General features: G+C 40.9%; 1 protein-coding gene across 1 annotated transcript in view; it reads right to left on the reverse strand.

The window, feature by feature from the left end:
* Positions 1-18,467, reverse strand: part of Col25a1 (collagen type XXV alpha 1 chain) — a 373,933-nt gene extending 355,466 nt beyond the window's left edge. Inside the window, exons 1-2 of the mRNA XM_035451853.1 lie at positions 18,171-18,467; positions 17,152-17,221 (exon numbers count right to left, since the gene is read on the reverse strand). Of these exons, the coding sequence (XP_035307744.1) occupies positions 17,152-17,221; positions 18,171-18,467 (367 nt within the window). The remainder of the gene's footprint in view (positions 1-17,151; positions 17,222-18,170) is intronic.
* Between the last annotated feature and the right edge of the window lie 3,212 nt (positions 18,468-21,679).

Consider the following 21,679-nt stretch of genomic DNA (forward strand, 5'->3'; position numbering starts at 1 on the left):
GGCAAGAAGTCATATGACCATTTACCTTCCTGTCATCCTTCCTCAAATGTACTCATACCTCAACCCAGTGAGCAAACAGCATTGTTCATGGTCAATCCCAATCTGTTCTGCAAAGTTTCCCTGGCCTACACTTCTCCATATCTATTACACTCATAGACTAACCACATTTCATTACTGTTGCATGTCCCCACATGAGAAACCTTCAAGGACAAAGATAATGTCTTTCTCTTTTGAGTGCAACTCCCAGATGCTGACATATACAAGGTAACCATTAAATTGAGAGGGTGGCTCTTACAAAGATAAGATGTGTTAAATCATATGAGTATGAAAGAACATCACCTTGAGGAAGAAGTTACTTTTCTTTCTTGGTGCCTTCCTCTAGAACTACTCTACTTTGCAAATATCTCTTTAAAAACTAAACACCATATGCAGGATTCATACTTTGTAGTTCACAGTAGAAACAGCCCCTACTGTGTTCTGGAACAAATCATTACTAAAACTGCATTGACTATTCCCCATTGTTTTTTCCTTCCATCCATGCTGCAGACAAGGATAAGTGGTTGGGAAATCTGTTTTCTCAATGGCCAATGTATTTAACTAGACAAGAACTCATGTGAAAAGACCATCATCATACTAACAAGTAGTCACTTCAAGGAAATAACCTAGCTGAAGAACAGAAGGCATGACTAAACCAAGGTGTGGAGGAGGGTGGCAGTCTTAACCAAATCTCTAGGTGTGAAATCATTCTTATTTCCTCTTCTGAAAATATAGCAACCCATTTGGATTTGTGCTACCTAACAATGAGAATAATGCCCCAAGAAACTGTTGTCATTCGCCTCAACAAATAAGTCTTTGTTGGAGGGCATGAGAAAGTTTCACTCATCAGCAAATATTTTGAGAATCATTCAGAGGACTGATAAAATAGCATTTCTATCTATCCACCTCTCAATTCCATAGTCCAATAGGAGAAATTTTGGTCTAACTAGTTGTGGTGGTTTAAAAGAAAATGGACCCCAAAGGGAAGAGCACTATTAAGAAGTATAGCCTTGTTGGAATAGTTGTGGTCTTTTTGGAGGAAGTTTGTCACTGTGGGGGGTGGGTTTTCAGGTCTCCTATGCTCAGGCTATTCCTAGTTCACTTCCTTTTGCCTGCAAATCAAGATGTAGAACTCTCAGTACCTTCTCCAGAACCATATCTGCCAACACACCACCATGAAGATAATGGACTAAAACTCCGAATTGTAAGCTAGCCCCAATTAAATGTCTTCTTTTATAGTAGTTGCTGTGGTCATGGTGTCTTTTGACAGCAATAGAAACCCTAAGACACTATTATACTATGATTTTCCTTGAATATTATTTCTCACTTTTAGAGCTTCAATATGTGCTGTTATTTTAACAAACTTGAGCTAAACGATCACATTGGTCCAGGCCATCTCCTTGCAGTAGCCCAGCAATAGAATATGGTCTACATTGTCTAAACCCAGTAAAACCTACTAGCCAGACAGCAAGCACACACGTAACTCTGCAAATGCTCGATGACTGTAACTTGTCTAGCATTCACATTTCCTATAGGTTGAAATAGTATACTGAAATAAGAAAACCTTGGCAGTCTCAGAGAAAACGTCTAGCCTTAAGCTATTAATTTTATTGAATTGAGTCCTATAATTCCTGGGGAAATGTTTTATATGTTTTTCCTGTTAAAAGTTTATTCCTAGAGCCCATGAGCTTTTTAGCAACTCCTGTAGTATTCTGAAGAACTAAATATGCCATTAAATATATGAGAACTATATTTCTTTTGAAGATGTATAATATGCTACTAAGATTTTAGGTTTGACTAATTGGGAGAAACTGTCTTGCATTAAGATTGTAGTTAAATAAGAATATTATCCCCATAGAACTTTCTAGTTTCACTTATATTTATGAGGAATCTGAGAACTTGGACAGGACATTAATTTCCCTTAAAGTACTAATCTTGACAAAAAAAATTAAGCATCTTACTACATTTTCCTGATACAACAAAAATATCACAAACTGTATAGTTTATAGTAAGTCCCTTTGCCCTCAAGGATGCATCCTCCTATAAGAATATAAGGTATCTCCCTCAGGCCTCTTCCCTAAGGCACTAAACCTCAGCCACTTCTGAGAGCCTCATTTCTCAATACCAATGCCCTGGGGACTTAGGAGTCAACCATATGATTTCAGCATGACAGAAACATTTGTACCATAATAGAAAGTAAACTAACCCCCTACTTTAAGTGATTTGCAATTCTCTCTCAATTTCTTCTTTACTTATACAACTTACAGTGAGACTTTTTAGATCCAAGGACCAGCAAATGTATGAGATTTCATGTAAAAAAAAAAAAAAAGACATTACATTTTTTCCTAATGTGCCTTTCACTTTACCAGAAGAAAATTACAAATTTAAAAAAAAAAAAGTTAAGCCTAGCAAATGAATGTAGTGGAAAGCTTTCACCAGTTGTGCAGTTATTCCCTTTAACTTCTTAAATGTTTATTTAATGATTGCTAAACTGGTTATCTTCAAGAAAACCAATTTGAAGGCAGCCAGTTAATAGGAAGCAATGCTAAGGAACAATCCTACCCAGGAGCATTTTAAGGTTGTGCCTTTATTTGATAGCAATAGAACTTTAGCTAGTTACAATGCTAAAAATTCTTCCTTAAAAACACCCTAAGAATGGCAACCATCCTCTTTTGGTTACAGTCCATGTCAATATAACAATAATGTTAATACAAACACAGACTCTTGAGCTGGCTGGCAAAGTTCATCAACACTCGACCAACAAGCAACAGAAAAACCTACCTTCTGGGGAACATGATGATTCAAATACTATCTTCGCTTCAAGTTTGTCTTTAAATCTAGTCCAACCCTCATTGAAATCATCTTTTTTTAAAATATGAACAATAAAGTTCCCACTGAGCAGTTCTTCATCTCCTCTAGAACACTCAGTAGGATTCTGACGGATTTGTGGCTCAGCTTTAAATCCAACTCCCTAAATGTAAGAAAAAACAGAAAGCCAAGAGGCTACAAAGCCTTCAAGACTAAACCACAGGAATGGTTATTGAAATTAGAATACACGTTCACTCTTAACCAGCTATATTTTCTCCTATAGAACAAAAAGAAAGCAATCAAAAGTCAGAAGATGGAAATAAGATTGCTACAAATAAATGAAGGAAAAAAGACAAAACCATTCCCACTACTACAGCAGTTTTGACATACTGATTTCACGTAAAGGGCCACAAGAATAGGCAGAGTTTGGAATTTTATTAATCTGTTTTGCTATGACACTATCACGTATGTATTTCACACACTTGACTCATGTTCATCCTCAACACTTTTCCCTGATAGGATCCCTCATGTCCCCAGAGTCACCCACCATTCTACATCTACATTTATATATGTATACACAGCTAAAATCTAGATCCCATACATGAAGGGAAACATGGAGTATTTGTCTGAGTTTGGCTTACTTCTCAGCATAGTGATCTTAAATTCAATCCAGTTCCTATCAAGTTACTTAAATTTTACTTGTATATACACATTTCTTTATATCCATCTGTTAATTAAAATGGTTACATGGTTCTAAACTAATTCCTGTAAACCATGCAGCAATAAATGTAAATCTTTGTGACTTGGAGTCTTTCATACCACAGCTACACCATCCTTTCGAAATTTTATTATTATTAGTGTGTGTGTGTGTGCACCCATAAGCAAGCATGAGTCACAATACAAGTGTAGAAAAGGCCAGAGGACAACTTTCAGGATTCAGTTCTTGATGGGGGATGGTATCCTGTATATATGTTTCTCTTATTGGTTGATGAATAAAACACTAATTGGGCAGTAGTGAGGCAGGAAGTATAGGTGACGCTGGAAGTATAGGTGAGGCTACCAGAAGAGGAGAATGCTGAGTAAAGGAGGGAGGGAGTGAGCTGCCAAGCAGACACCATGTAGATACTGGGAAGATGGGACACATGGGTGTTCTCTGGTAAGATAAGGCCATGTAGAAATACATAGATTAATAGTTATGGACTAATAATTAAGAGAAAGCTAGCCCACAAGAAGCCTGAGCCATTGGCTAAACAGCTTCTAATTAATATAAGTCTCTGTGTGTTTATTTGGGACTGAAGGGTGGCAGGACCAGGCTGGACAGAAACTCCATCCACAAGTTCCCCCCTTCCAGAAATGAAACTGAGGTCACCTCTAGTGGTATGTGTTTATGCTCACAGAGCCATCTCACACCTTTCAAGAGTTCACTACAGTTCATGGGTGCTGTAAAACCAATGCTTTCATTCATTCACTAAGTACAGTTTAACTGTATGTTTTATGGGATGAAAATACAGCAGTTAGTCAGCAATTACACTCATAAAACACTGCAGCCTTAGATATCAGACTGTCTACTGAAAAACTACTTCTAGAAGTATTGGAATAGCCAGGTGGAGTAGCTTATGCCTTTAAACCAGCACACAGGAGGCAGAAGCATGAGGATCTCTGTGAGGTCCAGGCTGTCCAAGGTTACATAGTAAAAGCCTATCTAAAAAAGTGTAAATGTGCAAAAAAGAAAAAACAAATTAAATTTTGGTAATTCCCATGAACATCATGCAGATATATGGTGAGGTTTTCACAGTGAGTACAATACCACTTTTAGAAAAAAATGTCGTCACCCTTTATTATCCACCTTTATTAAAAATGCCGTTTCCTGTGTTCTCTAGATATTTCTTTGAAGTTGAGGAAATACATTTGTTCAAAATTCATAAGTTATCCATTACTAGATTAATTGATTCAGACACCACTTAAAAGGCTTTGATATAAATTAAATACTTACTGTATCAAATTATTCCACTTACTACTTAAATTCTATTTCTGTTGCTCCATCTATGCAGAGCACTGAGGAAATAAAGAATGAAGAGCACAATTTTTAAAATATGCAATATTCTTAACATAATAGACTATTCTGAAATGTATCTCAAGATAAATTGAATGCATTAACTCGGGAGGATAGTTGCATTGAAAGCAAAGAAAGTTATTTGATGTGTGTTAATCCATTCTTCCTCAAAAATGAGAAGTATGTATATATTTGATGTGGGGGTCTCTGTAGCTGAACAGCACACTGAACTAAAGGTTAAAGTTTGGCCTCTAGACCAGACTAAATATGAATCAGGGCTTGCTTTCTTTGGCAAACTTCCTACACAAGTTATCTGAATGCATTTGAGTTGATTTTACACTTAACCTGACAACAGGTTGCCGTAATCTAATGCTCCCCACACCACAGCCTAGCTTTTGAGTTTTGCCTGTTGTGGTCAGTTTAGCTGGAACTCCAGTACTCTATCTACGTTCTGTGTGCATCCTTCTCCATCTTCAAGCTATATTTTTGCCAGCAGGGAAATTCTGACTATTCTTGAACAATCTCAGCTAACGTTCTACAAGCCTCTTTAAACAGTTCTCAGTTTTATTTATGTGGTAGACAACAGTTATCAGCACATGGAACTCGTTAATCTTAGCCACGTTATTTTATGTGAAAGAAAAAATGTGCCCCAATTGTATTGCCTATTTTACAGGTTTGCAGTAAACAAATTGCTTATCTGGCTCATCTTAGTAAGTCTCTCACTTATTTGACCTTGATGAACTTTTTCTTCATCAACATTTGTTGATATGAAAAACTAATGATCTTCTGAGGAACATAGTTCTGATAACATACAAGAGAAAATGAAGAATCATAGGTATATAAACAAGCCCTGGGGTGCTAATGAATAGATTCATGGCAATAAAAAGAAGGCAATGAAGAAACCACCTCCACATCCCACCTCTGTCTCTAGCACAGTAGCTTTCAACATGTGGATCATGACCCCTTTGGGGGTTGCTTATCAGACATCCTGCATATCAGATATTTACATTATGATTCATAACAGTAACAAAATTAGTTATAAAATAGCCAGGAAAACAGGTTTATGATTGGAGGTCACCACAACATGAGGAACTGTGTGGAAGGGTAGCAGCATTAGGAAGGCTGAAAACCACTGATGCAGCATTTTATCCCAGCATCAGAAAAAAAGCACTTGATCAATTTTTAGCAAATTCCCAAGTCATGTGAAACCAAAAACAGCTGGAAGATTATTGAATAATCATTATTCCAATATATCCTGAGAAGGCTAGAGTTGGGTTTTATAAATAGATAGAAATTCAGTGGGAAGAAAAGTCTCTTCATATGCCCTCTTTTCCCACCACCCAGAAAATACTGTAAAATAAAGTGCAGAAGACAAGGCTGAGCATCATATCTTAAACAGTGGGATGTTTTCCTCAGAGTAATCTCTACTGTAGACAGAATTACCCACCAGCAAGACTCTCGCTGATGCAGAACTGGGATTTGCTTCTCTCCACACCATTTACTAAAGGAAGGCAGAATGTTTGTAAGATTATGGAACAAATACCATTTATGAGCCAAAAAGTTAAATTTAATAACAGTTGATAAAACATACTGTGTTCACTCTGTTGCTAAATATAATCAGTGGATAATGTAAATTGGGAGCATGGAACTGAGTCACTTACAAATATTTTTCAAATTATAGAATAGTTTCTTGCAAAATCTATTATGACTAAGGACTGTGTCATTACACTTTGCCTTTCTGGGTATTTGATATTAGACATTTACGTTGACCACTGTAAGGAATCCAGATGGTTCCCTGGAAGTATAGAAATGGGGAGGGAGAAGGTAATTGCCTGGGCATAATTTCCAAAAGCACAGGGCAGAAGCAGCTCTTTCATTCACATTGTTGGAAACACTTGTTGGTCCCTAACCACAAGCTGAGTCTTCAATGTGGTTTCTACTTGAAACAAATGGTTATGATTTTAAACCCACTTATGTAAGCTGTGCCTGTGATGCAGACACAGCAATCAGCACCTGTATGCGCTTAGTGTGTAAGCTAAGCTAAACGGACCTATCCTTTAAATACCTGGTTTTAGCAACAATGAGAAAGCTAACCAGCATATAACTCATAAACCTTTGACATGGAAGAACATGAGGTAAATAACCATTACTGCTGTGAACAGTACCATCAGCCTCAGCTTTGCTTCACTGGCCAACCTGCCCTTTGAAGTGTGGCGTCCTTTCCAGTTACTTTACAAGTGCAGGAAAACATTGTACTCCAGAAGTTACTGTTCACAGTGCACCCTTCCTGATTGTCTGACTCTTGATTCTCCAGGAGGCAACATATAACTTGGTAAGTTGTATATAAATAATGACAAAGTAAAATAAACTCTCATCTATAGATATGTAATTTGCCAATGCAAAAGACTTCCCTCTTTTACTGTGGACAAGTCCATTTTGCCTCCATTCCCCATTTCTGAACTATAGCTGTCTGTAAAACTTTCCTTTGGATGGTTATAACATCTTATTAATTCCTTCATTAATGAGCTAAGATCCTTAAGCCATGTTCCTTTTATATCAGTATGAAAGGGATAATACCCACCCTTTTTTAATTACCTTTTAACAATTTTTGAGAAAAAAAATATCTTCTGAAATCTGGGAATGCCATTGCTCTCTGATACCGATGTTCCTTCACAGTACTACTGAATTGAATCATAAATACAGCTCTTTCCAGGAGAGAGTAGAGGCTTAGGGACCAGAGGATGATCAAAGCAGTCAAAGAATAAAAGGGGAGGGGCTGGAGAGATGGGTTAATGGTTAAGAGTACACAGTGCTCTTGTAGAGGACTGGGATTCAGTTCCCAACACTAACATGGCAGCTGACTACCCTCCTGTAACTCCAGCTCTGGGAGACCTGACACCCTCTTCTGGCATCTGCCATCACTTTCACACAAACACAGACAGACAGACAGAGAGACACACACACACAAACTGAGGAATTTGGGTGAGAGTTGATTTTATGCTAGGGGAGAGAGAGAGAGAGAGAGAGAGAGAGAGAGAGAGAGAGAGAGAGAGAGAGAGAGAGAGAGAGAGAGAGAGAGAATGTCCTGAGCAGAATAGGTCTTCTGTCTGTGTAGTTTCAGGGTCACGTGCTGTTCCAACAGCAGAGCCTATCTGGGCAACACTGCTTCACTGAGAACCTGACAGGGCATCGCTCCTCTGCCTCGGCATGTGCTTGTGCTTACTTAGTTTTCAGAACTAGGATTATTAATCTCATCACATCTCATAAGCATGAAGCCAGTGTAACTGCTTAAAATGCTAGTAGCACATGATCACAGTTAAACAAAAGTGCAGACTGGTAATAAATTGAAAATGATGAGGAAGTGATACACGATACACTCCGGGCGCTGTGTGACTGATTATAAAATTCCTCTGTCTGTGCTTTCTTCCTGACGATTGATGGTGGAAACAGGGGTTTTCTGCTGAAAAAATATGAAGGTTTAAAGCAAAACATACTCTGAGTCTAATTCATTGTGGGTTTACACAGAAAAATGCAAAATATACCCCAGATCTCTCAATCCAAGTATATCCTTTACTATAAAAGTAAATAAGCCAGTTTTATATTCAAAAAATGGCAGCATAAATTTTACCAGTACACATTGCATTCCTCATTCAGAACTTGATTGCAAGAACAACCCTGATATTCAGGAAACCATCCTTAGGAGTAGCTGGAATTTAGAGCCTTAAATAACTGCACAGGAGGAAACTAAATACAAGAACGTAAAAGCCTCCATTTCTTTATGGATGCCATTTCTCAATGCTAGAGGTTCTCTTTTATTAAAAAACTCCCAGATGCATCACATGAATTGTAGGAGGCGGCTTACTGGTTAAAACGTGGGCTGGGAATCTAGCAGCCTTACTGCAGGGAGAATCCAAGTGAGGAGATAGAGTTTGCTTGCACTATTTTTTGTGGCTTACAATGCCTTTATTTAGCATATGATCCTCCTAGCCTTCCTTACTTGAATCACTGCTCCATCTTTGGTGCTTTGTAGATAACCGACTTCTCTCAAAAAGCAGCTGGATTCAAAAATACAACTCATCTTCCCATCCAGACTTCCTTGAAGTCCATAGTTTGAGAGTTATGCTACTGAGAGAAAAACTGCTCGCCACTGACTTTTACAGCTTTAATGCATGTCCTACAAGACTACTGGGGAAGATGTGATACACAAACAAACCAGTTGTTCATGTAGCAACCGACAGTGCTGATGGCAGTGAGCACTCATTTCAAAGGCAGGTAGAGGGTCATCTTTTCTCTTCTGCAGCACTTGCTACAGTAAGGCTAGAGACAGATTTCTGCTTTGTGAAAGGCACTACAAGTCTCACCCATTATTGGATAAAACACTGTTAATTTCTAGAGATTCTTACTGTCATTGATGGAATCTACTACCCATGTTAGTATGCAAATTCAAATAAATGGTCATTGTCTGTTCAAATAATTTCTCTATATAATTTAACTCCATCATTTCTAGGAATGTTTCTAGCATACAATTCGGGAGGCGAGTTCTGTACTGACAAGAGCAGCATATTCTAAAGGGAGCTGCCAGGGTGACACTGACCACATAACACTTTCAGTAATTTTTCTGACAATGTTCCATGGAGTCCTAAGGTTTATTGTAGAGTATTGCTTTAACTATGCAAAGGTGTGTTATGTTTTTTATGCTACATTTGTTTAATGATGTAAAGATGTATTGCTTTGCCAGCCTAAGGCACCGGATTGGCCTAATAAGAAACTAAACAACCAATAGCTAAGTAGTAGAGTGATAGGCAGGGCTGACGGGCAGAGAGACTACGTAGGAGGCATCAAGACTCGAAAGAGAACAAAAGAAGCGAGGGACATACCCAGGGCCAGAAGCCAGGCAGCTGCCAGACAGACAGACACAGAGAAGGATATACAGAATGAAAGAAAGGTAAAAAGCCTCATGGGAAAACATAGATGAAGAGAAACAGGTTAAAATAAGTTATAAGAGCGAGTTAGGACAAGCATAGGCTAAGGCTAAACATTAATGAGTCTCCATGTCATGATTTGGGAGCTGGTTGGTGGCCCAGAAAAAAAAAAGCCTGTTACAAAGATTCATTGGAGATGCCCCAGGGGCCCCAGGAGGAAAGTGGTGGGCAACAGAAAGTTGTAATTCTTGTATTTAAAATGTGGGGACTGGGAAAGGAGCTCAGGGTTAAGAATGTGTACACTTCTCTTGCAGAAACCCAGAGTTCAGTTCCCAGCACTTATACTAGACAGTTCATGCCACCTGTAACTCCAGCTCCAGGAGCTACAACACTGTCTTCTGGCCTCTGTTGGCAGTCACATGTATGTTCATGCATGTGCACACATACAGACACACACTCATGGATAAATCTTTTAAAAAGTGGTCAGCACATTTGTTTTGCACGTATTATTTTTATGTACATGTACATGTGTATGAGCATGTGTGTTATATCAGACTGAGTCAGAAACAGTTTGTAGAGCCTGAACTCAGTGTTGCAAAGAATGGCAGACATTCTTATAATCTAGAAGACTGGAACTTTTAAAAATGTAACTTATTAACAATCAAATGAAGACAGTTTGGCATTTCTAACAACTAACGCCACTGTCTATTAAACATGCCCTTATTGGGGGGGGGGACGATTTCATAAGACTAAGGAATGAAATAGGAGGTAAAATCAGGAATGCTTCAATTCTCATGTGCTCAACTGAAGCTAAAGTGGACACTTCAGAGACCGTGACATCAGAAGCATGACAGCAATCCCAAATTATTCTGGAGTCTAGGAAATTTGAACCTAAAAATCCCCATTTGACAAATTCAATTTAGTTCATTTTTTTCTAAATATTGGAATACCAGTCCAAAATTCGTAATTGTGACCCTATCTACTTAACAACCAAACTCTTCCTAAAGTAAATGTGAATCTGGGAGTTGGCAATACAGCTCAGTTAATAGGGTGTAGGATGCATTTCTCACATGCATCACACAAAACCAAATGTAACGGTACACACCTGTGGTCACGGCGCTTGCACTGTAGAGACAGTAGGATCAAAAGTACAAGGTCATCTCCACATTTTGATTTCAAGGATAGCCTATACTAATATAAGACTTTGTGTAAATAAAGTAAAATGTACTGATTTTAAATATCTCTAATGTAATAATCTACTGCAATCTTCAGATCTTCAATTCCTTGCTTCCTCATCTTTTTGTCAAACAGAGGTCAAGAAAAGGATGTCAGCAATGGATGCAAGTAGGAAAGGAGACACAGAATGGGCTTTGAGGCCAGGGAGGAGCTGCTATTCCACTCAGTTTCTCCTCCTTGTGGTCACAAAGAGAAGGTGCTTGCCACTTGTTGCCACTTCAACAAATTCTATCACCCAGTGACCTACAGAGTAGTCATTTGAAGGAATTAGGACACCAATAGGAATATAGAATACCAATGAAAAGTGCTCACTTCTAAATTGGAGAGTTTCCACTTACTTCATCATTCCACTAGCATTTACTCCTTCATAAAGTCAAATTTTAAGTAGTTTTTTTTTCTCGTAGAATTTCAAAACAAATCCCAAAAGATACCAATAAATATTCATGTCTAGAAATCAGGCATTTGAGCAAACCACAGTCTGTTTTAAACACAAATTGGAGGGGTGAAAAGTGCTAAATATTGTGGTACATAAAACCACAGCACGAAATTTCACCCATACTGGCAAATCAAGGAGGGTGGGGTTGCCTCTGTGTTTAGACCAGACTGACTCACGCCTTGTTTTCACATTCTCAGCTTCCATCAAACTACCAAGTAATGTTTATAAAGGCGTAGGAAGGAACTAAAGCACTTTTTTCATGGTCATTCTTGGCTTCCACTCAAGGTAACAGGCTGATGTTAGTTGGATAAGTGTCTAGTGGGGATGCCCCTGTGGCAGGAAATGCCCCCCCTCGCCCCCAGCTGCCGGGTAGTCCTGATTCTACCCTGTCTCCTTGCATGCTCCCCTCTACCTAATCCTGATGCTGATCAAATATTCCTTCTCCATTCCCAGACCTAAGGCTGCCAGGCTGACACTGCTTTCACCAATGCCGTGTGATTGATGCTGCACGATGGCTAAGCAATGCCCCTGCTTTCAGCAGCACCATGGGATTGATTCTGCACAATGGCAATGGGAAGCAGAGTGGGTTGTCACAGCCCTAAGAGAGGACTTATTCCTACACATTCTTGCTGGAATGAGCAAGAGTGAACTGAACTCCATGAAGAACTGATACCTTTCTCTCTGATAACCCTCAGCTCATCAAAACAGGAATTGCTAAGAAAAAGAACATAAAGAAATAGCCTAATTTACAGACAAGTGCAGCAAACAAGAAGTTAAACTCGAGAGCACTAATCCAAGAGGGAATTTGTCCTTGGTCCTTTGACTGGGGCATTTTGCCAGCTGTCACTACTAGACCAACTGAAAGTGCCACACCCAAACTGTTGTTCTCATTAGAACCAAAACAATTTAACATGAATGCCTGGAGGTACTGGCATGTCACACTGTGTTGTTTAGTCTTACAAGAATGTCTGTCACTCTCATTAAATAGTATTTAAACATTTGCATTCATGGTCTACAAACTGCTTCTGATGCTCCTTTATATAACTAAACTATACACACTGAGTCTCTTACTTGATGTACTACATTTGCTGTACGGACTCTTAAATGTGACCTAAGTAAAATATTAGTAAGAAATAGTTTTCTACACTTTAAAGGTAATTTAAGGGCTCTTCTGAAACCCTTAGAAATGATGTCCTTCAGCCAGACACCTGTGCCTGTATCACTTACAATTAAGAAAGTGAGGTTCTTTGATTTACTTACACATCCTCTTGCTTCATACATAATCATTTGATAGAGGTGGCAGGTCTTCAGGGACCTCAGAAAATATCTAATGGTCTAAACCTCTTCTGTTTGACTACCTGGCTCCCATCATTCACCATCAGCCTCTACATAGAAGCCCTTCCGAAAACATGCCTGATTTATACATACTTTTATGTAAGGCACCAGGAGAGAATCCAAGACAAAATTCTATCCACAGAATGAGCCAACCTACTCCCTCATCTGAAGGTCAAGCTTTATAGAGGTCAAGCCCCAAACCTCAGCTGTATCTCCCCAGGCCCTGCTACCACTAAGTCAAGTGCTCTGCTAAACAGAGCTTTAATGTCTAAGAATATTTTTGTTCATTATTCTGGAGTTTCTCCAAAGCAAAACTTTTCAAAAAATAAAGCTTCTCTTGAGTTCACAATGAAGTAAATGTGAGCTGTCAGAAGTCAAAAATGATCTAAAACTAGACTGCAGTGGATGGCGGCCCAAATATAAATTTGTTACAAACCTTAAAATGGGTGAAACATAAATTATACCTCACTAAAGCTACTAAAAATAAATCTGAAAATGAGTCAGACAGGTAAGCTACCTATAAATATCTGATATGGAAACTACAAAGATGCTCAAGTAAGCCTAGACTCCGTCTACTTTAGTCACACTTCTCCTAAAATGTCCAGAGTTCTCCCTGTAATGTTGATAAAAATAACTTGAGACTAATGTAAATATCTGTAAAGAACAAAATGTTACTGGTACAGCAACAAGAGAAACTCTAGGATGATTATCTATGTGGATGATCTAAATACACATCTGCTCAAGTAAACACAGTTGTACTTCAAGGCTTGCTGTTGATTAGACACTGGGCTCCAAGCAAGCGTCTCAAAGAGGCTTTTCCCACCTTCATCACGCAACTCTTCACTAGAGGTAAATAGCAAGAAAAATAACTGGCTTACGGGTCTGGCTCAGTAGTGTAGCTTAGTGTTGAAGTGTTTGTAGAGCATTGAGGAGGCAAAAAGAGAAAAGAGAGCAACTACAGCATAACAAACACTTGCTAAAACATCAGACTGTTTACAAAAGCCATCACCCTATGAGAAAGCCTTTCCTGGGACTGTGAGTGCGCGCACGCTCGCGCACGCGTGTGTGTGTGTGTGTGTGTGTGTGTGTGTGTGTGTGTGTGTGTGTTGTTTGTTTTCAGATGAGGCAATAGAACACTCTTCATTCTTTAGTTCAACCAAGGTCACACATTATCAGTAGCAGATCCAGAATTCCAGTCCAGAGGTAGTCTCCTCTAAATGCTCATTCTCTACTCCTCATTAGGTCTTAGACATCCAGTTCCTATTTTCCTGAGTCCCAGCTTCCTCATCTAAGGTTACTGGGAGTTAATTCTCCAAGTTGTTAAAAAATTAGAGAGTACATCTCTTATATTAAGAAATTATTCAATAAATAACTCATCCTTCTCCCAAGACACCCCTTCCTATGGAAAAAACAAAAACTATAAATGTTATTATTTCCTTACACCCTACATGGACAAACCCTTCAAGAACTGTGGTCTATCAAGAGCACTTAGAGTGAACACAAACACCATAGCAGCATTACTTTCTGCTATCAGCCTTTGGCTCTGTTACTGAGGCTGTCAACAAGAGTGTCAACTTCAAGGGGTGGGCATCTGTCCACAGGAACTGAGTTGAGGTCACAGACATGTCCAGCTCTGTCCAGCAAGCAGATGTCTTTGTGACAACTCTTAGTCACTGTGAACCACAGCTAGAGTCACCCCAGGTGGGAAGTGCTGTATCCCCTTCTAATCCCTGGCTGGCCCGCTTATTCCCAAAGACAGTATCTCACTGACCATATCTCAAAGTCATTCTTTCCAGGATATAGCATCTTTATTTTTAGAATGCCTGATTATTACCCAAGCACACAAGGATGTGTTTCCAGAACAGCAGTTATTTGGTTCCACGCACCAGAAGGTACACCTTTCAGGAGTTACTGCTCAAGAAGCCAGGTAAAAACTGATGTGATGTGGGGCTCTAGTGGTGACAAGGAGGTAAAGCAGCTGTTACAGAGAACCAACCAAAATCCCATTTGAATTGTCACGTTATAACGAAAACCACTCCAGTGTAATCTTCCAAGATAACAAGCCCAACTCTAAAGGTGGGAGCTTTCTTCCAGATTAAGTGGTAATTAAGTTATATTAAAGAGTGCTGACATCTTCACAGAAAATAGAATTCAGAGCAGTAGAGGTTGCTTTTCAACTTTTTACCAAATTCAGTAAGAATCCAATGAATTAAACACTAAGTGCTGTACATACCGTTAACAAAAGCATTGCATGCCAAAGGACTGGACTCTATGGGATGTGGTCAGGGACTCTCAGTACCAGGTGTCTTAGAATTCAAATAACCCCAAGTGGCGATGGGGTGATTATGTCTTTAATCCTGTGCTGGACTTCCTTACATATCTGAGTTGTGAGGTAGGTCCCAAATCAAGACAGCTAAGAGCAAAAGCTACAAGTTCAAATGCTGAGCCCTTCTTGATCTTCTAACAGAAGACATTACTTAAATTGTCAAATAGTCACATATATATTTTCATGTACAAATTTTCAAATAGTCACATATTTATATATTATTGTATAATATATACATATCTTATTAAAATACATGTATTTCCCCTGTGTATTGAGCGGTTAGACCTAGGGTCTCACACATGCTAGGCTAGTGTTCTAAAACTGAGCTACATCAAGATCTCCAAACTTTTTTTTTTAACCTTTTGATTTTAAGACTGTTTTATAAGCCGTAGCCCAGGCATTTCTCCTGCCTCAACCTCTGCATAGCTGGAATAAGAGGTCGTCACCATCATTCCAGGAGTGTCTTCCTAATCAAAAGCCTTTAACTGAAAAAAATATACTTCTAATATGGTGAAAAATGTAATTAAATATACAATTCTTGTGCTATAGGGCCAGTGAGATGACTCATTAAGTAAAGGCACTTGTCACTAAACCTGATGACCTGGCTTTGATCCCTGGGATCCACTTGGTGAAATTACAAAGCTAACTCCTGAAAGTTACCCTCTGACTTCCACACAAGTGTTAGTGTACATACATGGCCATAGGCATGTGCATTCTTCCATGGGCATACATGGACACACAGATACACACACAATGTAATTTTTAAAAAGTTTTTAAATGTGAATGCTATAAAACCTGGTATTCATATTTTAAACTTATGCATAAGATGGCAGCTGTGTTGATCATGTCAAAAATAATTCAGGATATTAAGAAAATACAGGAAGTAGCCTTTCCATATACAGTCATGTGCCACCTAACAGGGAGAATTGTGTTGTTAGACAATTTCATACACTGCATTTCACAAACTGAAAGGACTATAATAACAAATGATGTAATCTTATAAGACCTCTATCTTACACATTGTGATCTGTTATTAACCAAATGCAACTATGCAACACCTAACTACATAAATACTAAGTATCATATTCTTGAACATTAAATAAAGGAATGTAAAGGAATCACTTTGCATGCCTGATAAAAGACACTAAATGCTCATGAGTGCATTACAGTGTTTATCTGAAAAAAAAATAACACTCATGGGGTTTTATGACCATCATCCAAGATCTTCTACATTGTTAACTTACAGATAAATATGGAGTCTCGGATCTGTGAAGAGAAAGTTACAATTACCCTGGCTGGATAGGGTATGGGGGTGCTACTCACTGATGTCTCTCTTCCCATCCTCTTGGGCACTGCCATTAACATGGTTCCCTAAAACTACACACAAATACAGTAGAAATATAAGAGTCTGTCCTGAGACATAGAGAATGCAATAGTTTGTAATGTGAGTTCAAGATAAAGAATATCCTTAGTCTTGTCTTCTGCTGTGGAGCAGGAGAGAGAGCCTTTTTGACAGAACGGAATACAAGCCAGTGAGGAAGTACAGGTGATTTATATGTGTAACTATATACCAAAGGCAGGCAGCAAACCTGCACTGATGTAGCATTAGACACCAGGGGATTCAGAATCTAAGAGTTCGTCATTTTCACAAACACATGCACACACACAAAAAAAGACATTATTTAATAAGATCATGGAAGGCTTTCTATCTGTGACTCTAAGAACTGTCTTTGTAAATCATCTTGCCTATATTATCCGTGGTGGTCACCTTCCTCGATTTCCCATAGCAGACCTTGGTATCCTGTATGACATAATATTTAGGGGTTTTCTGCCATCTTTTGAACTGAAGCATGTTGATTTTATTAATGCAGGTTGGGCCTGCATTCTTTCTTTACTATTATTACAGGTGGACTTGACAGCACAAGACCGTGTGTGTGTGTGTGTGTGTGTGTGTGTGTTCTGCTGTGGAGGAAACATTGTTAAATGAGGTCTATTTTACCTGCTGGGCAGTTGCACTCTGAAGGTGCCTCTCTTGCGATTCTTATTTTAGACATATGTTCATAGGATTTCTGTAGGAAAAACAGAGGTATTAACAGAATCGTCAGTAGCGCTGAAGAGAACTAGACTCTCAGGGACCCTCTGGCTACATGCCTGATTTACCAGCATTCGATAGCTTGCATAAGGAATATTTACATATGTACTTGGACTCTAGTCAAAAAGTAACAGAATCCAAGTCCTAAAATAAGACAATGACCACTGACGTGGTAGCAGGGTTTGGCTAATATCTTTCTTGAGTCTTCCATTACCACCACCCTCTCCTTCAGCCCAAGTACAGGCAGTCAGTGCACAAGCCTGGCAAGGATACATTGCAGGTCTGAACACACGGGGTCAATAGTTCGCATGTGAATAACAACTGCTAACCAGCCTCTCTATCGGAAGTAAACCCCCCCCCCAAAAGCCTCCAAGGTTGAAACCAACCTTGAAGATAATGCGATTTCTTTTCAACTCTCAACTTCAATGGCTCTACATTCATCAATACCTACACGGCAGCCGTTGCCAAATATAAAACTTTTTTTTAAAGTGTTTGAACTTGAAAAGAGTTGAAGGGTGAAATTCATGAACCAATATAGAATTGTTTCACTTGAAAGTGATTTACCTTTTGTATATTAATAACACCTGTGAGATCTTGTGTCCATAATGAATATTCTACGTAGAACTGAGAGACCACAAAAGACTCCAGAAAACTAAAGAAATGAAATGCTCATCCCCACACTCCCACTATCCAGGCCACCCTTTCCTGTTAGCCTCCATGTAGGTTTCGCAAGCAGGAATTGCGGAAGAGAGAGTAAAGGAGGTTTCCGCTACAGATTCGGTATCAATCAATACCCAAGGTACTAGCACTCCATACCCACACTCAAGCCAGCTGTGCAGACAGTAAGGGTTGAAGCTACCCCTGCACGCCGGACTCACACCTGTGCCAAACAGTATCCACGTGCAAAATACCCCAGCCTTTCACACCTGAGCCAAGAGACGCTCCACTTTCTCCTGAACCACAGCCTTCAGCTCATCCAGGGTGTCAGGCAGAGGACGAAAGGAGGGGGTCCCTTTAGCAGATTCAAGAGCAGCAATCCTCGCCTGGAGGTCGTTGGTTTTCACCCCAAGATACAAACAAAAAACCACAGCAACCACTGACAGGAGGGTCGCCAGGGCTGCGCACCAGGCCATGGTGCCGGCACAACGCTGTCCCGAGGGGCGCGGATCTTCTGATGCAGGTTCTGGTCCCCCTCCTTTCCCTGCAAGCTTCTTCACCAACATCGTGGCAGGGTCGCCGGCCTCAGCTACGCCGTCCACCCTCTACCTCCTCCAATAATCTTAGAAGAAGAGGAAGGGCTGGTTACTCCAAAGTTCAGTCCCTATAGCTGCACAAGTAGTTGGTGGAGTCAGAGCCCTGGCTGGGAGATGGACCTGAGCTTGGCTCGGCGTCCGGATCAGCAGGCGTGGACCATCCTCCTGATTCTTTCTCCCCTTCCAGCCGGGAGTAAAAAGCACCCTCCAGCCGGGGGCTGTGTGGCGCCGGGGTTTACAGCCGAAGTCAAACCCACCAGGGTAGCTCTTCTGACCCTCCAAGATCCGACACCTCCTTCCCCCGTGCGGAGGCGCAGGGTCCACGGGCCCCTCTCCCTGCTCCGACCTGTTGCGTCTGCCTGCCTATCTCTACCTATTCCGGGGCTTTCCACACGTCGACCTGTCTCCCACCTGGATCAGTTCAAGGCCAAAAAGAAAACGAAATGCAGAGAGACGCGGCGAAAGCGCGGCCCCGTGGGGTGGCAGAGGGATAGTGGAGAGAGGAGGAGAACCGAACGACCCAAGCAGCAATCGCGAGCCGCGAGGCCCCAGAAGTAGCTCCGCAGCCTCGAGTGTGCGAGCCTTAAATACCCCGGGATGCTCGCGTGTGAGACAGTGCGCGCGCGCCTCAAGCACGGCCCGCCCCCTCCCGCAGGAGCCTCCTTATTAGCATAAGATATTCACCTTCGCCCAGCCCGCCTGGACCCACGAGGGGGCGGGAGCGCGGGTGGGAGCCGAGCGGGAGGTCTCTATTAGCATAACGTATGCAAATAGCTTCAGCAGCCACTGTGATTGGTGAGGAGCTTGGAGACCCTTCCCCTCCAGCCACAGTGTAACTTCAGCGTCCCCTAAGGCCACCTCTCTGGCCTTAGCCAGAGGCCGAAACGGGTTCTGCTGCGCCTAGTGACTTATTCGGGCTTAGCCCAGCGCCCCCTCTTTATTTTGGTTTAAAAAATGGAGGAATGGCCTCCTGGAGCACAACGCTGCTGCTCCCCAGATCCTCACTCAAAAGCAGCCTCAGGAGCTCCTCCATCTAGCCCTAGTGCATGTTTTCCCTCCTCCTGCAGTTCTTTCCCACATGCCCAGCGGCAAAGTGTCTGGCTGACGTCTGCAGGGTACCTTCCCCACTTCCCTTCCTTCCCACGCCTTGCAGCAGATTCTCCAAGCGACAGGGGAAGTTTTCTCGCCCCTCCCCCGTTTCCTCTTGTCTTGATGCTGCTCCTACTCTGTACTAGGGTGCTAATGTGTTTTCCTGATTCCCTGTTTTGTGGGATTGAAAGGGGGAGTGCTTGAGGCACACATTTCTCAGAATTTAAGAAAGAGCTGAAGAATGAAGTCAATTTTTCCTCTTCCTTCACTCTCAGCTTGCTATTCCCTCTGGATCAAATTACAAACTCTCTAATGCGATCCCCCCCCCCGTCCCCGCTAAATTGATAACAAGTAGCATTTTACATCCAATTGACGTTGGAGGAAAAAAAAAAAAACGTAATTCTTCCTCCAAAAGACCTTCTTTATTGCCTTCTCGTCTTAAGAAATTCTACGTGTTTTTCCTAATTTAACCACGTTAACCTCAACTAGTTGCTCATTACTGTAATCAATGAACAAAATACAGCACCGAGCAGTGCCTTCTCATGTGTGCAAACTGATAGCGCCAAGGGAGAGCGGGGATAAAGACAGATGACCGCAGCTGAAAGATTGTTCTAGACATGACAGGGAGGCTGCACCCATGAAATCTCAACAAGTGGTCGCCTAAACAAGATCTCAAGACCTGCACAACAGCACCTGTCAACATGCCTACCTGGGTGAGCTTGCACAAGGTATCAGCAAGCAATGGCTGCTGAAGAAGAATCCATTTTCTTCAGGGACCAGCCCCAAGTGGTCATCTCCAAATTCATATACATATGAGAAACACTAAATGGACTCGTGTGTGTGTGTGTGTGTGTGTGTGTGTGTGTGTGTGTGTGTGTGTGTGTGTGTTGGGGATTGATCCAGGCTAAGTCTGCTCTCTACCACTGAGTTACAGCTCTAGCCAAAATTTTGAGTATGCCAATTCTTTCCATAATCCAATTAACCTCCATTGCTCAGTGTGTTTGTCTGGTGTGTGGTGGTGGTGTTTTGCAAAACTTTCCTTGGCCAGTCCTCTCAATGTTTTCTAATTCCTCGAGTCCCTTCATTATGCTGTCTTTTCACTTAACTATACTCTCCCCAGAAGAATTCCTAATCACCATGTTAGCTGATGAGTGATAAACCCAAACCTTCCAAGCCTCAGAATCATTCAGCCAACCATTTGATGTTCACATCTCGATAGCAATTACAACTTAACCTACATTATTCCTCCAAGCTGTGCTCATTCTCCGTTTTCCTTCTCAGTGGGAGTTGTTCTGACTTCTCCCCCTCCTCTCCATGCTTCCCCAAATCCCTTCAGTGCATCCTGTCATCCCTAGATTGTAAACCTTAATGTCTTAGCCGTCCCCACATGGTACCTGCCATCTCACCAAACTTATTGTTCATGCTGTCCCCCTGCATAGCAGTTTCTAGAAATATGCAAAGAAAACGAAGACCTTTCAGTTCAGACAAGCACAAAGCCGTTTTCCATTCTGATGCCAACAGTAGGGCACATGGTCCATGTGGATGATGTGGTCTGTGGAAGTTGGCCCTGAGAGGGTCCTTCAGCATCTCTCCTAAGCTCTTAGAATGATCAGATCTCAGTGGAGTGATGGGGTTGGAATTCAGTGGATTTGAGAACTTTATCCAGAGGATTAGATTTGCTTTATATCTTTGGTGGGCATGATATCTCAGAAATGTGCCAGTCATTAACACTAAGATTTCAAGACCCAGAAGATTCTCTGCATCAAACTCAAAGAATGCATGGATCAGCAAAACTCTGTGGTTTGAACTCCCATTGTTCTGTAGAGTTGACAGAGCATCATTACTTTGACTTCTACATGGAGAAAGATACAAGACAGGGTTAAAGTAACTCTAAAAAATTCTATGGTTCGACTGACTCCAGTTTGCCTATGACTTGTATCAGCAACAGTAAAAGTCAAACAGCTGGTTGACGATCAGGGCTGTGATGGAAAGAATAATACTCTGCACATGCATAAAAAACAGAGGGAGGGAGGGGGAGGGGTGCATGCCCCAAGCTCCAAAACCTGTAAGTGGCAAAACATTTGTAGATGAAG

The sequence above is a fragment of the Cricetulus griseus genome (assembly GCF_003668045.3).
Source record: "Cricetulus griseus strain 17A/GY chromosome 1 unlocalized genomic scaffold, alternate assembly CriGri-PICRH-1.0 chr1_0, whole genome shotgun sequence".
Taxonomy (NCBI): domain Eukaryota; kingdom Metazoa; phylum Chordata; class Mammalia; order Rodentia; family Cricetidae; genus Cricetulus; species Cricetulus griseus.